The sequence below is a fragment of the Megascapheus bottae genome, chromosome 18, assembly GCF_031878675.1.
Source record: "Megascapheus bottae isolate mThoBot1 chromosome 18, mThoBot2.hap1, whole genome shotgun sequence".
In the NCBI taxonomy this organism is placed as follows: domain Eukaryota; kingdom Metazoa; phylum Chordata; class Mammalia; order Rodentia; family Geomyidae; genus Megascapheus; species Megascapheus bottae.
In genome coordinates this window covers 19,719,646-19,741,069 of record NC_143526.1, presented here as the reverse complement: position 1 = coordinate 19,741,069, position 21,424 = coordinate 19,719,646, and the positions used below count along the sequence as shown (strand labels likewise).

The 21,424-nt window shown below is 39.6% G+C and overlaps 1 protein-coding gene across 1 annotated transcript in view; it reads left to right on the top strand.

Annotated features, from left to right (window-relative positions):
* Window positions 1-20,717, top strand: part of Sptlc3 (serine palmitoyltransferase long chain base subunit 3) — a 98,400-nt gene extending 77,683 nt beyond the window's left edge. Inside the window, exons 11-13 of the mRNA XM_090352785.1 lie at window positions 12,085-12,220; window positions 17,947-18,076; window positions 19,584-20,717. Of these exons, the coding sequence (XP_090208911.1) occupies window positions 12,085-12,220; window positions 17,947-18,076; window positions 19,584-19,724 (407 nt within the window). The 3' untranslated portion in view covers window positions 19,725-20,717. The remainder of the gene's footprint in view (window positions 1-12,084; window positions 12,221-17,946; window positions 18,077-19,583) is intronic.
* Window positions 20,718-21,424: the final 707 nt, after the last annotated feature.

Here is a 21,424-nt window from a genome sequence, read left to right as displayed (position 1 = left end):
ACAGCTGAACAGCAAGAGTAGTTTAAGAAACTTCATTTTTAACTCATTTTACTTGCTTTCTATTAAAAAAAGACAAAGGGTTGTAAAAAAGAAAAAAACACCATTCTGTTCTGAATATATTTCCTGTAAAAAGAAAACACAAAACACAATCACTCCTCATTCCGAAATCATTTTTGTATAGATTATTTTATGTATCCTGGTCCTTTTAGAAAATTTATCATGAAATTGTCAGATGAAGTACTGACCCTGTTGTTAACCCAAAGAGGACTTGGAGAAAGTGGCAACTAGATCCTTCCAGCTGTGACCTTTAACCTTTGATCTGTTCCTTGGAACAGGGCACACATATTTTTACACTTGAGTTTGATAGGTTCGAAAAACAGAAGTGTATAAGTGGGAAGATTTAGGGCTCTGAGCAGGAGAAAGAAAGGAGTGCATTGCTTGACAGCAAGTAGCCCTCAAGAGAGGATTTTTCTCACTTTCCTGTCTTTTGTTTTGTGTTTGACATGAGATACAGTCACAAACTTCTTTCATCCCAGAAGTTGCCGAGTGTGTGTCCACACGCGCGCACATGAGGGTGTGAAAGTTTCTTGGCAAAGGTTATAAGCTATGCTTATCGAATGGCATGGTCACATTTATCTTGTGTATTATTGGCATTATTACAAACAGTCACTCTTTCCTAGATGTTCTCTTCCTCCTAGGCAGAAGAAATGATGAAAGGTAAAAGGGGGCTTGTGACCAAAGACCTAAAACTGCAAGAATTCAACACACATTTTTCAAAGGTCCTGTCATGTTTCTCATTGTCCAAGAGGAGAGTTCAGCAAATACAAAACCTCCTTCTTACCATTTTTTTTTCTTCCTGACAAACTCAACAACAATATGTTTGTTTTGTCCTGTTGGAGGTCCTTTGATGAATACAAGAGGCATTGACAGAGAATCCCAACCCCCAAATTCACTGTGTGAGGGTGCTGGCACTCAGGGCCTTTGTTGAGGCAGGAACTAGCTGGTGCTTCCTAAATATACTTGCCACTTGGTTACCAGCTGGAGACTCCGAAAGAGACAGAGGGCATGGCGTGCTGCGTTTTCTAAATGGTTTCAGGCCACTGGCATTTCAGCAATAGCTAATACAAAACAGATGTCAGGTGCTACGCTCCACTGGCTTTCAACTGAGGGCCTGCCTTCGTCCATGATTAATCACCTGTGCTGGGGGGTAAAAAAGTTCTACCTGGTCTTTTTGTGTGTGCAGACCTAAGGTCAGGGTTAGCAATCAAGGTGGCAGATACTGTATTGCCGACCTATGGCTGCTTAGGTCAACATGGATTTGTCCAGTAAATGCAAAATTAGCCTGTAAACCAAAGTCTCTGGAGTAGGAGGGACCATTTGCTTAATTGTACAGAAATGGCCAGCTAAACTCTTTCAGAAATTTCTATCCCTTCCTTTACTTCCTCTTGAGTGAACCAGCAGTAGAATTTTAGAGCAGCCAAGTGAATTCTACACTCTCTTAAAAAGGAGTCCTTTAAAAAAAAAGTCCCTTTTAAGAGTATAAAGACAATGTTGTTTTCTTTTAAGATGGCATAGGGGCTACTTCCTTCCATCCATCCCACAAGCAAGATATCCGTTTACACCATAAGTTGTACTGGAAGGTTCCTTTTCACAATTTGTCTCAACTCTGAGCTGGGGGAGTGGTACTATGACACACATGGAATTCCACACTAGTTCAGTACATCTAAAGTAGGAGAGAGCATCATTTTCCACAGGGTAGAGAAGCTGGTGTTACATATTAGTCTTTGTGTTTATCCATCATGGACTCATTTCTAAATAAGCGGGGGGGGGGGGAGAAAAATCACTGAGTCCCAACTCTGGCTTGGAGATTTTTGTTGAGAAAACCAGTTCCCTCCTCAGCCAAACAGCTGGGGAGGATTAAGCAGGTGGATTTATGCCTGGAGAAGGCCAGTGAGTATGTTTATATTAGAGGGCATGTATTAGCTTTCTATTTCTGCATAACAAAGTACCACAAACCGAGGCTTAAAACAATAGTCGTGTATTATGGGGTTGCTTGTGTTAGGAGTCTGGGCTTGGTCTGTTCTTTGCTTGTGCTCTATAAGGCTAAAAATTCAGGTGCTCACAGAGGTCTTTTCCTGTGGGGGGGGGGGTCCCCAGGTTCACATGATTGCAACTGAATTCGATGCTGTAGTGTTGTAGGATGGAGGTACCCCTTTCTTTGCAGTCAGGCAAGGCTGTTCTCAGCTGCTAGTCACCTGCTTCCTACACATTTGACTTCTTAAAGCCAGGCATGGAGAATCTTCCTCACATCAAAAGCCCCCTGTCTCTCCTTGAATCTCTTTCTTGGAGCAGAGCCCAGTCCCCTCTAAGAGCTTACTGGATTAAGCCATAACAACTGATAAATGTCTCCAGAGTTTTTAGCATTTTGTAAAATAGAAGTCATTCACATGGTTAGAATGCCCTGTGATAATCTGCATCAGCTTGAGCATGGAAGATGAAAGGTGTTTGGATGAACACTCAATTCTGGGAAATGGAAATATATTTGGGCATGTCCCTGGCACTACCCAAGGGTAGCTGGATAGGCACAATGGCATGAACTCTGGGGCCAGCCTTAGATAGCAAATCCAAATCAAGTCATCAGGTTTGAGTCCACATGAATGATTTTAATATTTGGGAGCCATGTCATCTTTTCACTTGAAATGTGAATGGAAGTCCATTGCATAAAACACATTTTCTTAATGGAGTAGGTATATAATAGTATGAAATGGATATTATTATTATTGTCATTATTTCCTGCCAAGTTCCAGGAAGATTTATTAAGATATACTTGATTTTGAACCAATCTTTTAACCTCTGGCTGTGATACTGTTGTTGTAAGTGCCAAAGTGCGTAGATGGGGGTGTGGGCAGAGCATCTTCAGTATACCACTTCCTAGCGAACACTTTGGAATCCCAAGGTTTTATTTATGTAGATGGCCACCCCCAATAAAGCTTCCTGGTGAGCACCTCCAGTCTTCCAGCATCTTAGTAGCCTTCAAAGGAACTCCATTAACATGTTTCCTTAATCCCGGACCTGTCCTTTGCCTCAGACAATTATTGACATCTCCTTGGCCACTTAGAATATTGCCACCCCTCTGGCTGTCTAGCTTTTATTCCCATCTCCAGCTTTCTCTTATCTGAATCCACACATTATAGCTTATAAGCTTTTATCTTTCTACAACCCATCAGAATGTACTACTCTCTTTCTCCATTACTCACCCAAAAGTTTCACTCAGAGTGGCACTTATGGATCCCACTGGTCCAATTCTCTTCATCCTTTCCAAGGCTGTAGCTCCAACATGCTAGGCAAGTGATCATTCAACCACCTGGAACTTCCACTGAAAATACATGCAAAAGACATGAACTTCTGTCTCTGCTCCAATTTCCCAGAGCACTTATTTCATGAGGCATTTGACTTTCAACATTCTGTTATAATTACATAAGGTTTTCTAGTTTATCAGCCTCTTGAAAATAGTACTTTCTTTCTTTAGTTCTCCAGTAAATAGAGCAGTCACTTGCATGCATCAGGCCCTAAATAAACAGATGTTGAATTGATCATCCTTCCCCAAAGTCCTGAGAAATATGTGGAGCCATTATTGCTGTCACTTCTACTTATTAGATTAATAAAATGAAGTTTGAAGACAGTAAGTTGCTCATCTTCATAAGAAAATGGGGGGCCGGGAGTTTGGCCTAGTGGTAGAGTGCTTGTCTAGCATGCATGAAGACCCAGGTTCAATTTCTTTTTTTTTATTATATTTTGTATTGTAATTAATAAAAGGGTTACATGATATTTGCCAGATAGAAGGTGCATTAATTCACATACATTGATACCCTTTCACATGTCTTGGTACCCATTACCCTCCCTACCCCCCCACCCCCCGTCTTGGTCCTTAATGTACTATGTTATCTCTCATCTCCTTTGCTGTCCCTTGTTACAGAATCTCACTTTGTTATCTGATATATTGAATTTATTTGTATTTGATTATTTGAAATTTGATAGGGAAGGGGGGAAAACCCAGGTTCAATTTCTCAGTACCACATATACACAGAAAAAACCAGAAATCATGCTGTGGCTCAAGTGGTAGAGCTCTAGCCTTGAGAAAGCCCAAGGACAGTGCTCAGGCCCTGAGTTCAAGGCCCAGGACTGGCAAAAAAAAAAAAGAAGAAAAGAAAGAAAAAGGGTAAATGGACTTCTCTTATTAGGTCACAAAAAATTTTAATTGTTCTCTACTGCAACTGTTACAGTTAATTACATTTTAGTGAATTGATGAACTCAGTATACTTTGTGACTTTGAGCTCAGGAGGCAAGATCATGGTTCAAAGCCAGGTCAGGAAAGTCCATGAGACTCTTTTTTCCAATTTCCCACCAAAAGCGAGAAGTGGAACTGAAACTCAAGTGGTAGAAAAGTGACTTGAAGCAAAAAGGCTCAAGGACAATGCTCATACCCTGAGTTCAAGCCCCAAGACAAACACACACACACACACACACACACACACACACACACAGAGAGAGAGAGAGAGAGAGAGAGAGAGAGAGAGAGAGAGAGAGAGAGAGAGAGAGTCAATCTCAAACTCTCTAGAACAGACTCTCTGCAAAGTAAAAATTTTAAATTTCAATAGGCTTCACTGTGCCCATCTGCCTAAGTATCACTGATTTAAGTTCTGGCCTAATGGTTCATATTTATAATCCCAGCTACTGATGAAATAAAGACAATGGTATTGTAGTTCAAAGCCAACCTGAGAAACAAATTAAGGAAATCCCATTTCAACCAAGTACTTGAATGTAGTAGTATGAATCTGCTCTCTCAACTATAAGGGACATCTAAGTAAGAGGAACACAGTATGAGCCCCAGTCAAAATGCAAGTGATCCTGGCTGAAAAAAATAACCTAAAGCAAAATAGACTGGATGGCATGGTTCAAGTGGTAGAACACCTGGCAGGCCCTGAGTTTTTAAATCCCAGGACCAAAAGAAAAACCATTGACTTACAAGGATTCCCAGAGCCTCATTACTTCCTTTGTTTAAAATGTCATAGTGACTTGTCAACACTCATCCATTTAAAAACAATGAGCATTAAATTGTATCATTCATTCCATTGGTAGTTGTGAGACAGTACAATGGAAATGTCTGCACCTTTCTTAATGCACTTATTTCCCAATTTATATTACTCAAAATACACTTTTCTTCCACCATAAGTAACTGACCTAAGTAATTGACCATAATTGACCAGTCTTCCATATGCAATGTGAGAAGTTTTATGTGTGTAGTATGTATGTGGATATGGATATATATACATATTCGTATGCATATATATGTATATATATCCATGAATCATGGGATCCATGCACCTTAGTGAATGATACTCTTCATTTTTACGAAGAACAGACTTTGATTATCTAATAAGCCCAGCCAATGTCCAAATAATCTGGGTGATACCTTCCTGGTTTCCAAGCCTGTTAAGGGGTCCAGAACACCACAACAGCTAAAGACTAGAATGTCTTCAGAGTCCTCGAAATCAGGCCATGCAGGCAGCTGGTCAACCCTACATCCAAGCCTGCTTGCTCCTGGGTGCATTCCACAACAGCCCAGATAGCCCTTGGCACATGTGCATATGACTATAAAATCTGCTGTAACCTTGGAATCCCAACATCAAAAGGGACAGCCTCCGTGCCTGATAAAAATGTGTACAGCTCTCAGCAAACCACTCCAAACACTGTTGTCTCCACCCCACTGGGAAGCTCATCACTGCTAATGTGATTCTTATGGTTCTTGCCACTCTGCAGCCTCTTGATCTTCACTGAGATCTTTCTGCCCCTGAGTGTGTTGGAAACAAAATGTCTTGTCTGGTGTCCAGTGCTTAAAATAACAGACGCTGGGTTCCTGTTGCCACATCAAAACTTTACTGACAGGTTTTTCCCAATCATCTCCCATCCATGGCTGTGCCAGTGGGGAGCAGTCAGGGGAACAGGACAGGAAGAGAAGGGAGGAAGAGGCATTCTTATAGCCCTGTGGGCATTCTTGAATATCAGTTTCTTTTCCCTGGGTTAATATTTTTCAGAAAATGTTTCATGGGAAGATATTTTCCATCTTCAGTGACAAGGACCTCACTTTTTTTCAATGTAACACTGCCTAGGAATGTGTTTGAAATTGTGCAGCCTGTATTTTGACAGTGGCAGTATGGTAAATACTTTAAGAAAAGAATGAGCAATATGCGTTTTAGTATGTCTACATTTAAGCTTAGGAAATAATAAGTTACCCCTTGGCATCTGGGCAAATACATGCTTCTTCTGTTTGAAAGTGAGAGTGGCACTGTTTTGGTCCACAAACCTATCACATCTCTCTTTTCTTCCTCAATCTTACAGAGGGAAATGTGTTTCTTCCCCCCCCCCTCTCCTTTTTTCTTTTTTGCGTACCAATCCTTTCATGGGGAAGAAATTTTCTTTCTTTAAGGAGCATCATTCTGGTACTTTTCACTATTCATAATTTCTTCTGGCCCTCTGGGAGACTGAGTTGTCCCAAACATATTTTTGGAAACGCCAACAGACCATTGTTTTTATTAGGGGACTGCAATGCTTTGTAGTAAGATGCTTTGTGTTTTATTTGTTTTCCTTCCTCTGCCCCAGCTGTTTTTGTTTTAACAGCATTGGAGGGAAGGTTAAAGTATCCATGGCCTCTGTTAACCTAGCCCATCTCTCAAGCCTGGCAGGCTAGAAATCTGAACAGAGGGAACAGCAGGTGACAAGCAGGTCGTGTGCAGGCCCAGGCCTGGTGGGTTAATCTCCCTTTCTATCTACCCTCATGAAAGTCATGAGGGAGAGATCATGTTATTGATCTCCACTTGAACGAGCTCTTTGGAGCAGGTAGGTCTTAGAGAGAGGTAGGAGGACAGATCACCCCTATAAAATATACTCTCGGAGAGCCCAAACACTCAGGCGATCACACCAAATAAGAGTTCATAGTGGTCCAGTCTTTGTTTTCCATATCCAACCAAGGCATGCAGCTCAGACAGAATAGGATCAGGTACCGCCTAAGAGCATGCATAGCTCTTAGAGATGATGAAAATGATGGCAATTTCTGACATTCTCCACTCTGCTGGCTTATGTGTCATGAAAGCAGAAGTTCATGCCCAGTCACATTCCCAGAGATCCCCATTTCAATTGGTCTGGAAGGAAGCCTGCACATGGGATTCTGCCAGCTTCTGTAGTTGATTCAGAGACCATATTTGAAGGTCCTGAAAGCTATGACCCACTGAAAAGAAGATGGAAAGATTTCTTGAGTCTTTCTAAGATGCCAGCAACAAAGCTGAGCACCCTTCTCTACATTAATTTCTTTATTTCTCCTAATTGTCATATGAGAGATAACAATGGTAGCCCACTTAGCTCCAAATCTCTCTCTCTCTCCCTCTCTCTCTCTCTCTCTCTCTCTCTCTCCCTCTCTCTCTCTCTCTCTCCCTCCCTCCCTCCCTCCCTCCCTCCCTCCCTCTCTCTCTCTCTCTCTCTCTCTCTCTCTCTCTCTCTCTCTCTCTCTCTCTCTCTCTCTCTCTCTCTCTTTCTCTCTTTCTGTGTGTGTGTGTGTGCACACTGTGTTTTGAACTCAGAGCCTCACAGTAGGCAAAGACTATACCCTCTTACCCATCCCTCCATTCTTCAAGTCTACTCCTCAACTCAACACTCAATCCAGAATTTGGCAGAAGAAGCACTTTGCAAATCTCCAGAAGCTTACATAAGAAACCATGGCACTCACTTAATTCTGTTAGTAGAGAGCTTCCCTGTGGGAAGAAAAATCAGCTTGAATAGAGACATTTAGCATTTCATAAGGGATTTCTCTGTCATGCCCAGTATTCTTAGTCACCAGCTTCCAGACCCCCTGTGGACACACCTCTGCAAAAACATCACAACAAAAACACGAACATTTTTACTGCTTTTACAAAGCAGTCTTCCAGCAAGGATCTCAATGTACAATGTAATTAATAAAATCACCCACATCCTGTCTAGATGAGTAGTGTTTTATATGAACAAATTCCCCTCTGCCCCCAGGCCCTTTGTGAGAATACAAATGTTTCCAATTTTGAGGAGGGAGCAATAGAATAATTGAAAGGAACTGTATCTTGGCCAACATTTATAGAGACCTATATGAGAAGACATGGAGACCGCAAAGTGTATTATAATGGCTTGTTCACCGTGCTGTGCTAATAACTGTTTCAAAGATAGGAAAGACAAGGCAAGAATAAACCATTCAGTCCTTATAAGTCAGATAATCCTAGAACTGGTGTTACCATCTGTTTGGCCAAGTTACCAAAGGATCTAGAAGTGGGGAAGTGATGACAATTGCTGATGACCCGGTTACCTGGGTTGATCAAGGCAGAGGGGACAGACGGGGCCAATTAAGTAGCTGGGAAGTCCAATGATAGATGAGTCATTATGTTTGCAAGTGCAAAGATAATGCCACTGGGAAAAGCAATTTAAGTCAATTGTGCACTTCCAGGCCAGGAAATCCTTCTAGTCTTTAAGGGAGAACATTTAGAAATCAACAGGCCCAGTCTGATGAAGTCATCTGTTCATCGTACAGTTAATGATCAACATAAAGAGCCAAGCACATGGGGTACAAGCCATATGGAATACATTTTGGTGGCTAGGATATGTATCTCTGCCTCATTTTCAGTCACCTTCGTAACACATTTTTACCACAGTCTCTTCTCTTTCTTGTTCCCCTCCTTTTATATTCTTAGGTTAATGAGGACCAACTTTCACTGTATGAATAAATATTTTTAAATTTAAGCAACTACTTTTCTCCCCTAATTCCTAGTTTTGTACATCAGGTGGTCTGTTCTTGATACAGAGATATGTTTCCACAGGACATGCTGTCACAGAAGAGTTTATTTTGAAGAGTAAGGGGAGGCGTAGGTTGGAAGGATACATGAGAATGTTGAAAGGGGTGTCATGGATCAAGATGTAGTGTATTCAGAAACTTCTTCGTTAAATGGAAACTCCTTTGGAGCAACTCCTTTGATAATTTAATTTAGCAATTGAATGTTTCTTTCTCTTTGTTTCGCTTCCTCTCTCTCTCTCTCTCTCTCTCTTCTCTCTCTCTCTCTCTCTCTCTCTCTCTCTCTCTCTATCCCTCAGTATTCTAGTTTTGTTTTCCTTTTAGATTTGCCTTCTTTATCCTAGTTATTAGTGCTAAATTCTTCAGTCTCTATAGGCTCTTTAGTCTCACATCTCTTCTTTATCTGACCTCATTTTGTTTCATATTGAACCACAATTGCCTGGCTCTCAGTCATTTGTTTCTCCTCCCATCAAATAGCACTATCATGTTCTCTCCTCTATGTGGTATACTTCTCTCTGGCTCTTTTCTAATCAATAAACTAGTGTAAACTTCTATAACACCACATAGCATATCTTTACAGTGCTCATCAAAGTTCTCATTTTATATTATTAGGTCAATATAAATCAGCCCACTAGACTATAAGCCTTTTTTCGGTTTCTGTATTTTCTCTTCCTATTGTGACCATCTAGTTCATATACTACCAGCCTCTCTTCTTCATATGTTGCCACAGCTTCTACCAGCCCATGCCTCAGTCTGTCTTCCAATTTCTGCCATTACTACCAACTGTTAGTTTTCACATCCATACTCTGTTAGCAAGGGGATCTGATTGATTCAACTTACATTTATTTTGTCTTTGTTGAGGTTCCTGTTACAGACTACTTCATAGTTCCCTTGTAGAAATGGATATCTCTTATGTCAAGGACATCCTCCATCCATTGTCTGTGGCCAGGATGGTGGAATTGAGAGGTTACTTTTCCTGAGAAAGTACATAAACTAGATACAGTCTCGATCACAATCAAGCTGCTGGAATCTAGCAATGTTGGGGAAAGATCTTCCTTGAGAACTGGGGTTTGATGAAGAGTTATAACAGCAAACACGTATGTAAATTAGAGCACTCAGTATTGCACTCTTTGGTTGTTATTCTATTCAACTTTCTCTCCATTCCTCTATATTATTAACACAATTATGATATAGAAGTCTAATTCATTGGGACCTGATGATCAAAATAAAGCTTTGAAAGGAAAATATGAAGTATTTGTAGAATGACTGAGCCCATCACTCAATATAGTGGAGACTGGCTTTGTTTACTTGATCACCCTTACTCCTTGATTACAGATATCTAAAATGGAGGGGGCTTGCCAGGTTCTTTCTTTAGCAGGCCTTAGATTTTAATCATTGATATTTTAATCATTGACTCAACCTCATACAACATCAGACTACTAAAGACTTTCTCAGCCTTTAGCCTCTCAATTCTGTCTACTAGAAAAACAATGTCATAATTATGATATGAACAGCTGACAGAGATGAGAGTTTCATTAACTTTGAGATAAGATGGCCATATCTATTACCGGGATACAGCACTATGGTATACTATTGCTTGATTGAATTTCAACTTGGCTGCCTAGAAACTTCATGAACTTAAGGTATCTGGATTTCTCTCACTTGTAACATAAGATTATGGTATTTTCCCTATTAAAGTGGTTGTGATACTAAATGTCAAGTACTTATAACAGTGGTGAAATTATACATATATAGTATATATATATATATATATACATGGATTGTAATCATTTTTGTTATCACTGCTGTCCTTTAGGCCCCTGAACAAATTATTGTCCACTTTTATTACATATTGTCCACTGTTAGTACATTTGCTTGTAGGCAACAGAAGAGGAAGCTTGCTAATAGAGAAGTTCCAATGGCATTCTAATTTATGCCTGGCTAGACCCTGAATGGCTTGTGCCTAAGCTTTCATCTTAGCTGACATCATTCTCAAGCAGGCTCCTGTCACACGGTGACAAAAGATGTAGTTTGAGGATTTGCTTGTCTTACTTTTTCCATGGTTGGAACTGAAAGTCTGTCTCAGGTTACATTCCATCCTTGAACCAATAATCAGGAAGACAGAGTAAGAGTATTCTAATTAGCCAAACAGGAGCCTCATGCTACCTGTGCAGCCAAAAAAGAAGGTTGAGATGAACTTTACTGAAATGTCATGGTTTGATGGAGAAAAGTTCCTGAAAAGAGTTATAGTTCAACCTTTTGTGAAGGCACAGTCTGGGGCCAACTTTGGAGGACCAGAAAACACAATTAAGATATTCACAGAAAAGTTAGGCCTTTTTGTATTTTGAGAATTATGAACATCCCTGGTGATGATGTTCAAAACACTGGATAACTTCTACAACAGCTTCTCTGTCACTTTTGAATGAATGTCTAGCCAATCAGTATGGAGGTCAGCTTCAAGAAACTACATGACTGTAGCAATCAATAACAGTATATCAAATTCAAAAGGACAGACATGCTCGATTCTACTCATTCTCATTTGAGAATGGACTCATAACTCTTCCTACCCACTTACAGGCAGGCCTAGAGTGAGCAGTGTCCTCAGAGTTCTCGTTCTTTGTTCCTTTTATCATCTCATGTGTGACCCTGACACCAGGACACTCATTTGGGACAGAGGAGATGCTTTTGATCTTGAAGCACCAATAACCTTGAAATGAACATGCATGCATTGCTTTCTCTTTTATTTTGGGCCAATGCCTTTTTTTCCTTGCTAAATGCTTCACAAAACAACCCTGGTGTCAGCCAGACTCAGATGGGATAAATTGTCCTTTGATTGGAGACTTACATGAGGAGAAATTTAGTGTGTGTGTGTGTGTGTGTGTGTGTGTGTGTGTGTGTGTGATACTCTTTTCTCCTCCAGGTGTTTACAGTACCTACACAGTATCCAAACATAATAGATACCTCTTTGCCTCCCGCCGGCCTTGCAGCCAATCTCGGCTTTAGTTATCTACAATACCTAGCACATCATGTGTTTTAGGGACAATGCCCACACTGGTTCACTAGGGAGATTGTTTTTTCCTCGGACCACACTTTCCCAGCTACCATGCAAGCCTATTGAAAGATGAAGAAATATTTTGCCAAATTAACCTGAACTCTGTTGTTGTTATTGTTGTTGAATTTCCCGATGGGGAATCGACAGATTGCGTGTGGTCTCCTTTCAGGTCAGCGGAGACTACGGGAACTTCACAGCAATGCAAAATACTTTCGACAGAGACTGAAGGATATGGGATTCATTACCTATGGCAGTAACCAGTCCCCTGTTGTCCCAGTGCTCCTCTACATGCCTAGTAAAATATCGTAAGTGCGCGATGTCTCTTAGATTTATGCCTAAAACCCTGGGCAACCTGACTATGATTATGCTTTCGACACTATGAGACCTTGCTATACAGAAATTGCATTATACGCATGAAAGCAGAAACTCAAGTTTAGAGTTCATTTGTACAACTTCTCAGAACTCAGCTGCCAACCATCTATTAGGTTTCATATATATATATATACACATATAAATACATATAATATGTTTTATAGAAAACTTCTTTCCCTGGCACCATTCTCAAACTCTAGAAACTGAGAGAAAAAGAAATTACTCAGTGAAAGTAAAGATGACCCAAGTCTCCTTCTGAGTCCAGACCTTTCTTTCTCATAAAAAGTTCTGAACTCCATCTCTCCTAACATTATTGACAGAACAACCAGGTTCTGTCACTTCTCACACTGAACTGTCACGGCCATTCTCAGAAGAAAGTATTCTCATATTCAGTGCAAAGAAGTTGAAGCTAAGAGCAGTTTAAAATAATTTGCCAATAGTCATACAGAGTTCATTCTCTTAAAATGAAATTTTAATGCCTCTTCTATAAGCCTTTTGGGGTGTTTTCCACCGATGGAAACTGAAATTGATAGAAACAACTTTAGGAAGTGGAAAAATAACTTTTCTTGGTACAGAATATATAATTTCCAGTAAGAACCATTCTTGATCCTTTAAGAGACTAATTTCTTTTAAGAAGGAACTTAACTAAAATATTTCTAAACATAAAATGTGTACTGTTTGGCTGGGAACCAATGGCTTATACCTGTAATCCTAGCAACTCAGGAGGCTGAGATCTGAAGATCACAGTCCAAAGCCAGCCTGGGCAGGAAAGTCTGTGAGACTCTTATCTCTAATTAACCAACAGAAAACCAGAAGTAGCACTATGACTCAAAGTGGTAGAGCAATAGACTTGAGCTGAAGAGCTCAGTGACAGTGCCCAGGCCCAGAGTTCAACCAGCGCCCCCCCACCCCAACCCCTACTGACCAAAAAAAAAAAAAAAAAAGATGTGTACTGGCATCCTTGAGTAATCACATGGCAGGATCTAATAGTTACCCAACATTTCTTTGGTCCTAGCGATTGTAAACTTCCTTCAGCAGAATCCCATTGCTGGAACTTTCCGTTTGACCATCTGACCATCTGAGCAGGTTGACAGAATATTTGCTGAGCTGAAAAGCACTAGTGGAAAGTTGGGCCCCTAAACTTGAGAACTCAGCAAGAGTGGGACATTCCCAAAAGACTGGTTCTTCAAAGCATGCTTTTGTGTAATTGCAACACAGCAAAGTAACAAGCAATTAAAGGACACACATGAGCAGTTTCCCATGGTACATTATTACTACCCATTGGCCCTTTGTTCATGGATATGCTCTTGAAGACAAGTCGCTGAGCAACCAAGAAACAGCACACACTTAACTTTTCTATGGTAATGGAAGAAAGGAAGATGACAGTGCTGGTTCTAAGTAGCAGCTAATCTAAAACCCATTATCATCTGAATTTAGAAATCACCAAAACATAGGCACACATTTATTCAAAGAGGCTAGGCAAATACTATACTCTGGAAGGAATACTCTAAATTTAGCTCATGTCTACTTCATGCCTTATCATTTAGCCCAAAAGAAGATGCTAAAAATGAACTTGTACAGGAATGTAGTGCTTAATACTGTAAGGGTGGTAAGAAAGAACGGGCTATATTTTGATGATAGAAACTAGTATGGGGTGCAGAGGGACAGTACTTGAGTTTAACTCCATAGCTCTCACGTGTTAGGCCAGTGCTCTACCACTTAAACCATGCCTCCAGCCCCAGAATCAGAGGTTTATTTTACAGGTTGGAAAAATGAACTAACCCAACTGGGAGATTACATGAATAGTAAAACATGACGCTTGTTTTCAATCATTAAATTTATTTACATCAGTTAATATACACATTATATATACATATTATATAATATATACCTATTAAAATATATCAATACACTCAATATGTATATGCTGTTGAAATCAAGTTAAACATACTTGCCTTCTCAAGTATTTATTATTTCTTTGTGGTGAAAAGAATCCTTTCTTCTAGATTTCTTTTTATTCAGGTTTTGCTTTTATTTTTGTTTTTAGTTAGACTCTCATATATTAACCCAGACTGGACTCAAGCTCCAATCCTATCCAATCTTTACACTCCAACTAGCTACAATTATTGTCATTGGCCACCACACCGAGATCGTCTCTGTAACTTTTTTCTATACTCTCCCTACTGTACAGTTGTAGACCAGAATTTCAAATGCATTTCAATACAAGAATTCGCTAATACATTTTTCCTTTCACTTCTCAGTGAGAGGTGGAGTATCAAAAAAGAATTTTGATTTAGCCTGTCCCTATCTAGGAAAACTTAGACAAGTGGTTCAACCCTCCACAGTTCCCATTTTTCTCATGTATAACATGAAATATAATAATGCCAGCTTCCTAAAATTATTGGGAAGATCCAACAGAATAAAGTCCCTATAGCTTTTGGCACAGTGCCTTCTACAAAAACTACTTAGTATTCAAGGCCTTATTTTTAGTACTACCAGTATATATGAAGCACTTAGCTAGGTTCAGACCATTGTTAGTAGTACTACTAATTTTCTGCCAATGGTCACTGTTGCCAATGCAACTGAAAACAAGGTTGTACTCAGTAGTTGCTTGATTCTCCCAAATAATTATTACAATCTTGAGGACATTAATTTTTTTAAAAAACAACAACAGCAAAACAGAACTCCCAGAAAAGTATCAGGGAAACCCTGTCATCAACTGAGTGTACCAAGGGGCCTGCATTGGGCACTGATGAAGTGTATGAGACTGTTCCTTCCAACTTACCATTGTCAGGTGAAGCTAACATTGATTTACCCTGATTCTATGCTAAATAAAGCCATTTTCTCCCTAGTGATCACCCAGTGGAAGCTGGATATTCATCCCTAATTTATAAACAAAGTTGCTAAAACTTATAATGGTCAAAACTACTTTCAAAGGCTCACAAAAGTTGTAGGAGGCAGGGTGTTTGCCTCCTAAACTCAAGCTCTTTTCAGCTTTAAAACAGAGGAGAAACATCCACATCTAATTGAAGTAACACAGAGTATGCTTTTAACTTTCTGAATGTCATCTTTGGTGATTCAAAAGATACATTACTATGACAGAAAAAAAAGAAAAAAAATATCTGTTTGGGTTACCAGAGTAAACTAACAGCAGGTTACTTAGAAAGGGTAGCGCCATCTTTGGCTGGCAGGAGTTGCTGGCCAGAGTTTACTGTGGTGTTTTGTTTCTTTCGATCTCCCAGTATAGAAGCATGTTTTCCATTTATACACTTAAAAATTATGCTATTAAAAATTATGATTTCTTCTTGAGTTGCTGGTGGCTCACATTTGTAATCCTGGCTACAAAGCAACCTGGGATCTGAGGATTGTGTTTCAAAGCTAGCTCATGCATCATAGTCTGGGAGACTTGTACCAGCAATTAAACACCAAAAAGTTGTAAGTGAACCTGTGGCTCAAATGGCCTTGAATGAAAAAGCTTAAGAGGCCCTAAATTCAGGCCCTATACTCAAGCCCCAATACTGGCACACACTAAATAAATTTTGATGCAATTAAAAATTGTGATTTCATTCTATTTTCACATATATAAAATGCAAAGATAGTCTCCTGCCAATTATCCTTTTGGACAAAGTCGTTATAACTATCTGCCCTATAACTCTCTGTGGAGTTCAGTATAATCTGCTATCTACCATAACAGAAATATATTAAAGTTACAATGTGGTTCAGGGCTTCTATTTTCTTCCATGATCCTTGCCATGCGCTAAGAAGATTGTAGTACCCAAGATGTGACTTTGCATGAGGGATGATGCTGACACTTTTATTAATTTTATTTTACAGAGTTGAGTTTCATCTGGCCTCTGCCAGTTCTAATTTGCTTTTTTGGGGGGTGGGGGTGACACAAACACAGAGGCTGATTATGTGAAATGTTCAGTGCAATCATACGCATTAACTGAGAGATGCTAGCTGTTGTCGTGTAACTTAAACTCAGCCATGCTCCAGGGAGGCCCCAGATTCACTTAATGAATCAAGTCATGTATTTTGCTCTGCATTCTTTGGCAAAACTCGCTTCCTTTGGTACAAAGGGAAACCTTCAGACAGTGGAAATGGTGTTTGGGGAGCCCCTGAAAACTGGCCGGAGACCATGAGTCAGGTGGTTTGTACTCAAGCAATAAAAGCACTTGACTTGTCTCTCAGACAATTTGGAGCTCTCATCCTGTGCAGCTCTGTGGGCAACCTTCCATAGGGTGATCAAGAAAGACAAAAGAACAGAGCCTGTTTTCAAGCTTTCTCAGCTAGAAAGATTCATCGCCTTCTAACCTTCCTGGTGGAAATCAAAGTGAATCTTGCCTTTGCCTGAGCCAGGGACTGGGGAGCTGTGTGTTTCATAGATCTTCCAGTCTCCATGGCTTCATGTGATAACTTGTGTTCTGCATGAAGCAACCCAAAGGCAGACTGCTAAACAGTCAGACAAATAAATGAATGGCTGGTCCAAAATTCTTCCTGAGTTATATGTAGAGAAAGGTTCCTGTGGGTCTGTCAGCTCCCAGCCTAAAATAATACACCAGCAACCTCTTAATGCTAAGAACGGATTTGAGACATTTACTCCACTTACGGCTAGAGCCACTCAGTAATTAAGGTTTCCTGCAGTGACCAACAGAGCCCAAAGGGGGAAAAGACACACTTAGGAGTACATACTTTTTTTTTTTATCTGACCTCGGTTCTCAGCATAAGCAATTTAAAGACCTTGAGTTTAATAATCTGGAATCATTATTGGGCTAAGTCTTTGTAAAAAAAAAAAAAGCTAGAAGGATGAAAGAAAGGAATCATAACTTCTGAAGTTTTACTTCTTACTTTGCACCAAAGAGCCTTATAGTTATATGACTTCTGTCTGTGAGCTGCATCTGCCCTTGAGTTGCTCTTAAATACACATATTTCTTTTTCTGCCTCCACCAAGACCGGAATATTCCTAGTATAAAGTTTTACGCATGTAGATTTGTATTTAAGGTATGTTCTGTCTCATAATTAGACTCGGTTGGATTTTTAAATTTTTATTTCTAGGAAGACTACAAAAGAGAAAGTTTATGTCAATGCAGAACTCTTAAGCCTCACTTATCTATCAGCACTTCCTGCTCAACGTCAGTGACTCAGCACACATCTAATCAGTGTATCAAGGCCCATTAGGCCACACATTCAGTAATAGGGGACATTGAGTGACTACTCATTTCTTTGTCAACTGAATTTGATAGAGTTTAGTGACTTTAATGATCTATCGTAAAAAAAAAAAAAGTTGATTAGTCAAGCACTGGTGGCTCATGCCTGTTATCCTAGCTACTCAAGAGGCTGAGAGCTGAGAATTGCATTTAGAAAGCAGCTCAGGCAGGAAAGTCTGTAAGACTCTTATCTCCACTAAAACTACCAAAAAAGCCAGAAATGGAGTGGGGTTATATTGATCAAATAGTAGAACACTAGCCTTGAACAGTCACAGCCAGAACCCAGGCCCAGAGTTCTAGCTCCAGGTCCAGCAAAAGCAAAATAAAAGTAATAATAGCAAGGAAATAACAGCAATAATGAGTTGATTAGCTGTGATCCTATTTTTTTGGCAGGATATTTAAATCTGCTTTCTTTCAGTTAAACTCTTTTTCTTTTTTATGCTTTTCCCTAGAGCTTTTGCAAGGCTTCTGTTAGAGAAAAACATCGGTGTGGTTGTTGTTGGATTTCCAGCCACTCCACTCACACAAGCTCGGGCTCGGTTCTGCTTGTCATCTTTACATACCCGAGAGATATTAGACAAGGTGAGTGCCCCACAGCCCTAGGCAAGAGTTTTCTGTTTTGGTCATTTTGAGCAAACTTTGGGGATCTCTGTATTTCTTTTGTGTAGCTCAGGACGAATGAAACTCACTGCTGGAGAAACAAGAGTATCCAATCATGTGATGAGCTCAAAAAGAAACAAAAAAAAATGATTTTAGTGAAGAACTGAGTCGAGTCAGGACTGTGGTTTCATAATAAGATTAAATGGCTGGGGACAATGTCTCATGCCTGTAATCCCAGCTATTCTGGGAGATGTAGATTGGTGTGATAACAATTTCAAGGCAAGCTCCCAGGCAAACTGCTAGCAAGACTTCATCTCGACCAATAAAGGAGATGTGACAATGCATGACTCTAAACCCAGACATGCGGGAAATTAAGGAATTAAGTTCCAAGTTAGAGGCTGGCACGGGCCAAGAAAGTGTGATACACTCTCCGAAAAATATTCTAAAGGCAAAAAGATTTGGAAGCATGGCTCAAGTGAAAGAGTACATGTGTATCAAGTATGAGTTCCTGAATTCAAACTCCTATAACCACCAAAAAGAAAAAAAAAGGGTTAAGTTGTCAAATACTGTGCTAATTACTCATTCTGAATTGCAAAGATTAATCTTACATGCTATCTTAGTATCCTTAGTATTAACTGCCATGTATGCTTCATATCCATGAGAGTTTTCATAATAAAATACTTCTCAACTCAGGAATATGTTAGAAAGCCAACATGAACAGATCTATAGGATATCACCCAGACCCAAGGTAGATACCTTTTCAAAACAGCATTTGATTGTTCCTTGATTTTGAAATGTTATATAAATGAATCATATTGGACAATTAGGCCATCTCAAGCACCTGGGGTTAGTGAAACTATCTTATAATGTGGATGCAGTTTTATAAACACATGTCTAACATGTGCAAACACTACAGCAAAAACAAAAAACAACAACAACAAATTCCAGGAGGAAACTAAACATTGAAGGCTCACATCTATAATCCCACTCAGGAGGCTGATCTGAGGATCCCAGTTCAAAGCTAGCCAGGGCAGGAATGTTCATAAGACATTTACTTCCAATTAACTACCAGAAGTAGAGAAGTAGTTCAAAGCAATAGAGTGCTAACCTGAGCACAAAAGCTCAGGGACAGCACCAGCCCCATGACCAAATATTTTTTAAAAGTCCAAAGGTAATAGAGAATACCAGACAGAATAAATTAGTCATGAAAAGATAATACAGAACAATGTGGAAACTATCATGGGACCGAGTCAAAAGAAAATGATTATAGGGCATCATTCGAAGTTTATGATCAGTAGAGCAGAGCAATCATGTCACCATAAGATATAGATGAGAAGTAAGACCTAAAATAGAATTACTTGAATAAAAACAGAAATGACAAAGCTAATGGCATCAATAACAAAAGGAAATGAGTCTAGGACTCTATGGTCTTTATGAAGTTTACCATTAACTTGGAAGTTTAAAGACAACTGATAGAATGTCATTACAGGTGTTGGAAGCCGTTGATGAACTGGGTGATCTCCTGAATGTGAGATACTCCCGGCAAAAGAGCCCTGCACTCACGGATGGAACAAGCTTTGATGACGATGAGGAGAGCTCTGAGGAGATGAGTTTTGAACTTGAAGATTAAGGTTCCTGGTCCTCAAAATAAAAAATAAAGGCCTTGCCAGAAAGACCTTCCCCCATGCTCGCTCTATAAGGAATATAAACAGATTTCTCTTCTCTTCTAAGGACAATTTTGTTTTCCAGGCCAATCTAATTGAACTGAGGGAGTGATTGTTGTGTTTTTAATGTCTCTTGCAACTTTAGAAACAAAAAAATATATAGTTACATGTTTAAAATGCTCCTCTCTCAAATGCCTGCTGTAAATACACACACACACACAAATACACACACACTATTATTAAAATATTTTGAATGGCAATAAGCCTATATTTTCACTGCTTCTGTGCAGCATCCTTGGTCTGGACCCTTTTCAGGAGTTCCAACCAAATGAAAGGATTTTGATTTCCAGTTCAGCAACCTCTCAATGGGTTTACTGATTCCATTTGCATACGTGGATGAAGGTGGTAGAGAGACTCTGATTTCCTTGTTCTCTCAATAAAGTAGCAGCTACATTTCATCTGTATCATGAGAAGTTCCAGGAAGGAGGGGACAGAATAGTTACCTCTACCATTTGCCACATTTGGACTTTTTCCAAAGCCAAGTGTCAAAAGACACAGTTAGTGTTTGTAGGGGGTGACCAGACCTAGCCAGCAGCAGCTAGAGACATCTTTGAAGGAAATTTTCCTTTTCCTCATGCTGTTCTCCTGTGGTTTTACAACTGAACTGTTGAGGGTTGGAAAATTCAAGAATTTTATTCCATAAAGAAAGGGACTGAATGAAAGCACAAATCTGAAATGGTAAAATAAAAACAAGCTCAAAAGACGTTAATGTCATTCAGAGTGAAAATGTAGCATAGGAAGCCTTTATTATTTTAAGGAATAGGTTGTCATGTTCCTATTGAATTCTGAGTAAAAGGAAAGATTCAGTTTTCCTTTAGTACTGTCTCCCTAGTTTACACTTGAAGAAAGTATAGATTCAAGAGGACAAGCAGATTCTGTCACCTATAAGATTGTCATGCCATGTGAGTCAGCTACGTAATACTGTTACTTTGAATACTGTATTTTTAATTAATTTTATTTAAATTTTATTTAAATAATGTATTTTATTTAAATAATACAGTTATTTGGATTTGGCCAAAAGTGGTCTTGTACACTTTGAGAAAATTGCTTGTAATTCTCTCATCTCTCTCTGACTTCTTTATCTTTCACTTTCTCTCTCTCTGTCGCTTTATCTGTCTCTCTCTCTCTGACTCCATCTCTGTCTCTGTCTCTGTCTCTCTTTCTCTCACACACACACACATACATGCAAGCACACACACATATATGCCTGCACACACACATACACAGATGTGCACACACACACACAATATAAACACAAACTTCTCAGAAAAATTAGGACTTTGCTAATTGGTTCTAGTTGGTATGGAAAAAGCCAAGGAAAAAACCTTATCTTTAACAAGCTCCCAGATGGTGCCCAGACTTGGAAACTCTAAAGAGCAGTGGTGACCTTTTAGCCAAGCTTCTGTAACAGTTCGAATGAGTTACAGAACATTCCACTCCATCAAATGACACTATAAACAAATCACTTCAAGAGAGGTTTGGCTTTGTGTGACACAGATGGGCCGAAGCTTTCATGCTGGGCACTGAGACAGAAATTCAACCCACAGGGTGGGATGGAGCAATATACCCTGATGCTCAAAGGTTGTACAAGGAAAAGGTGATCGGC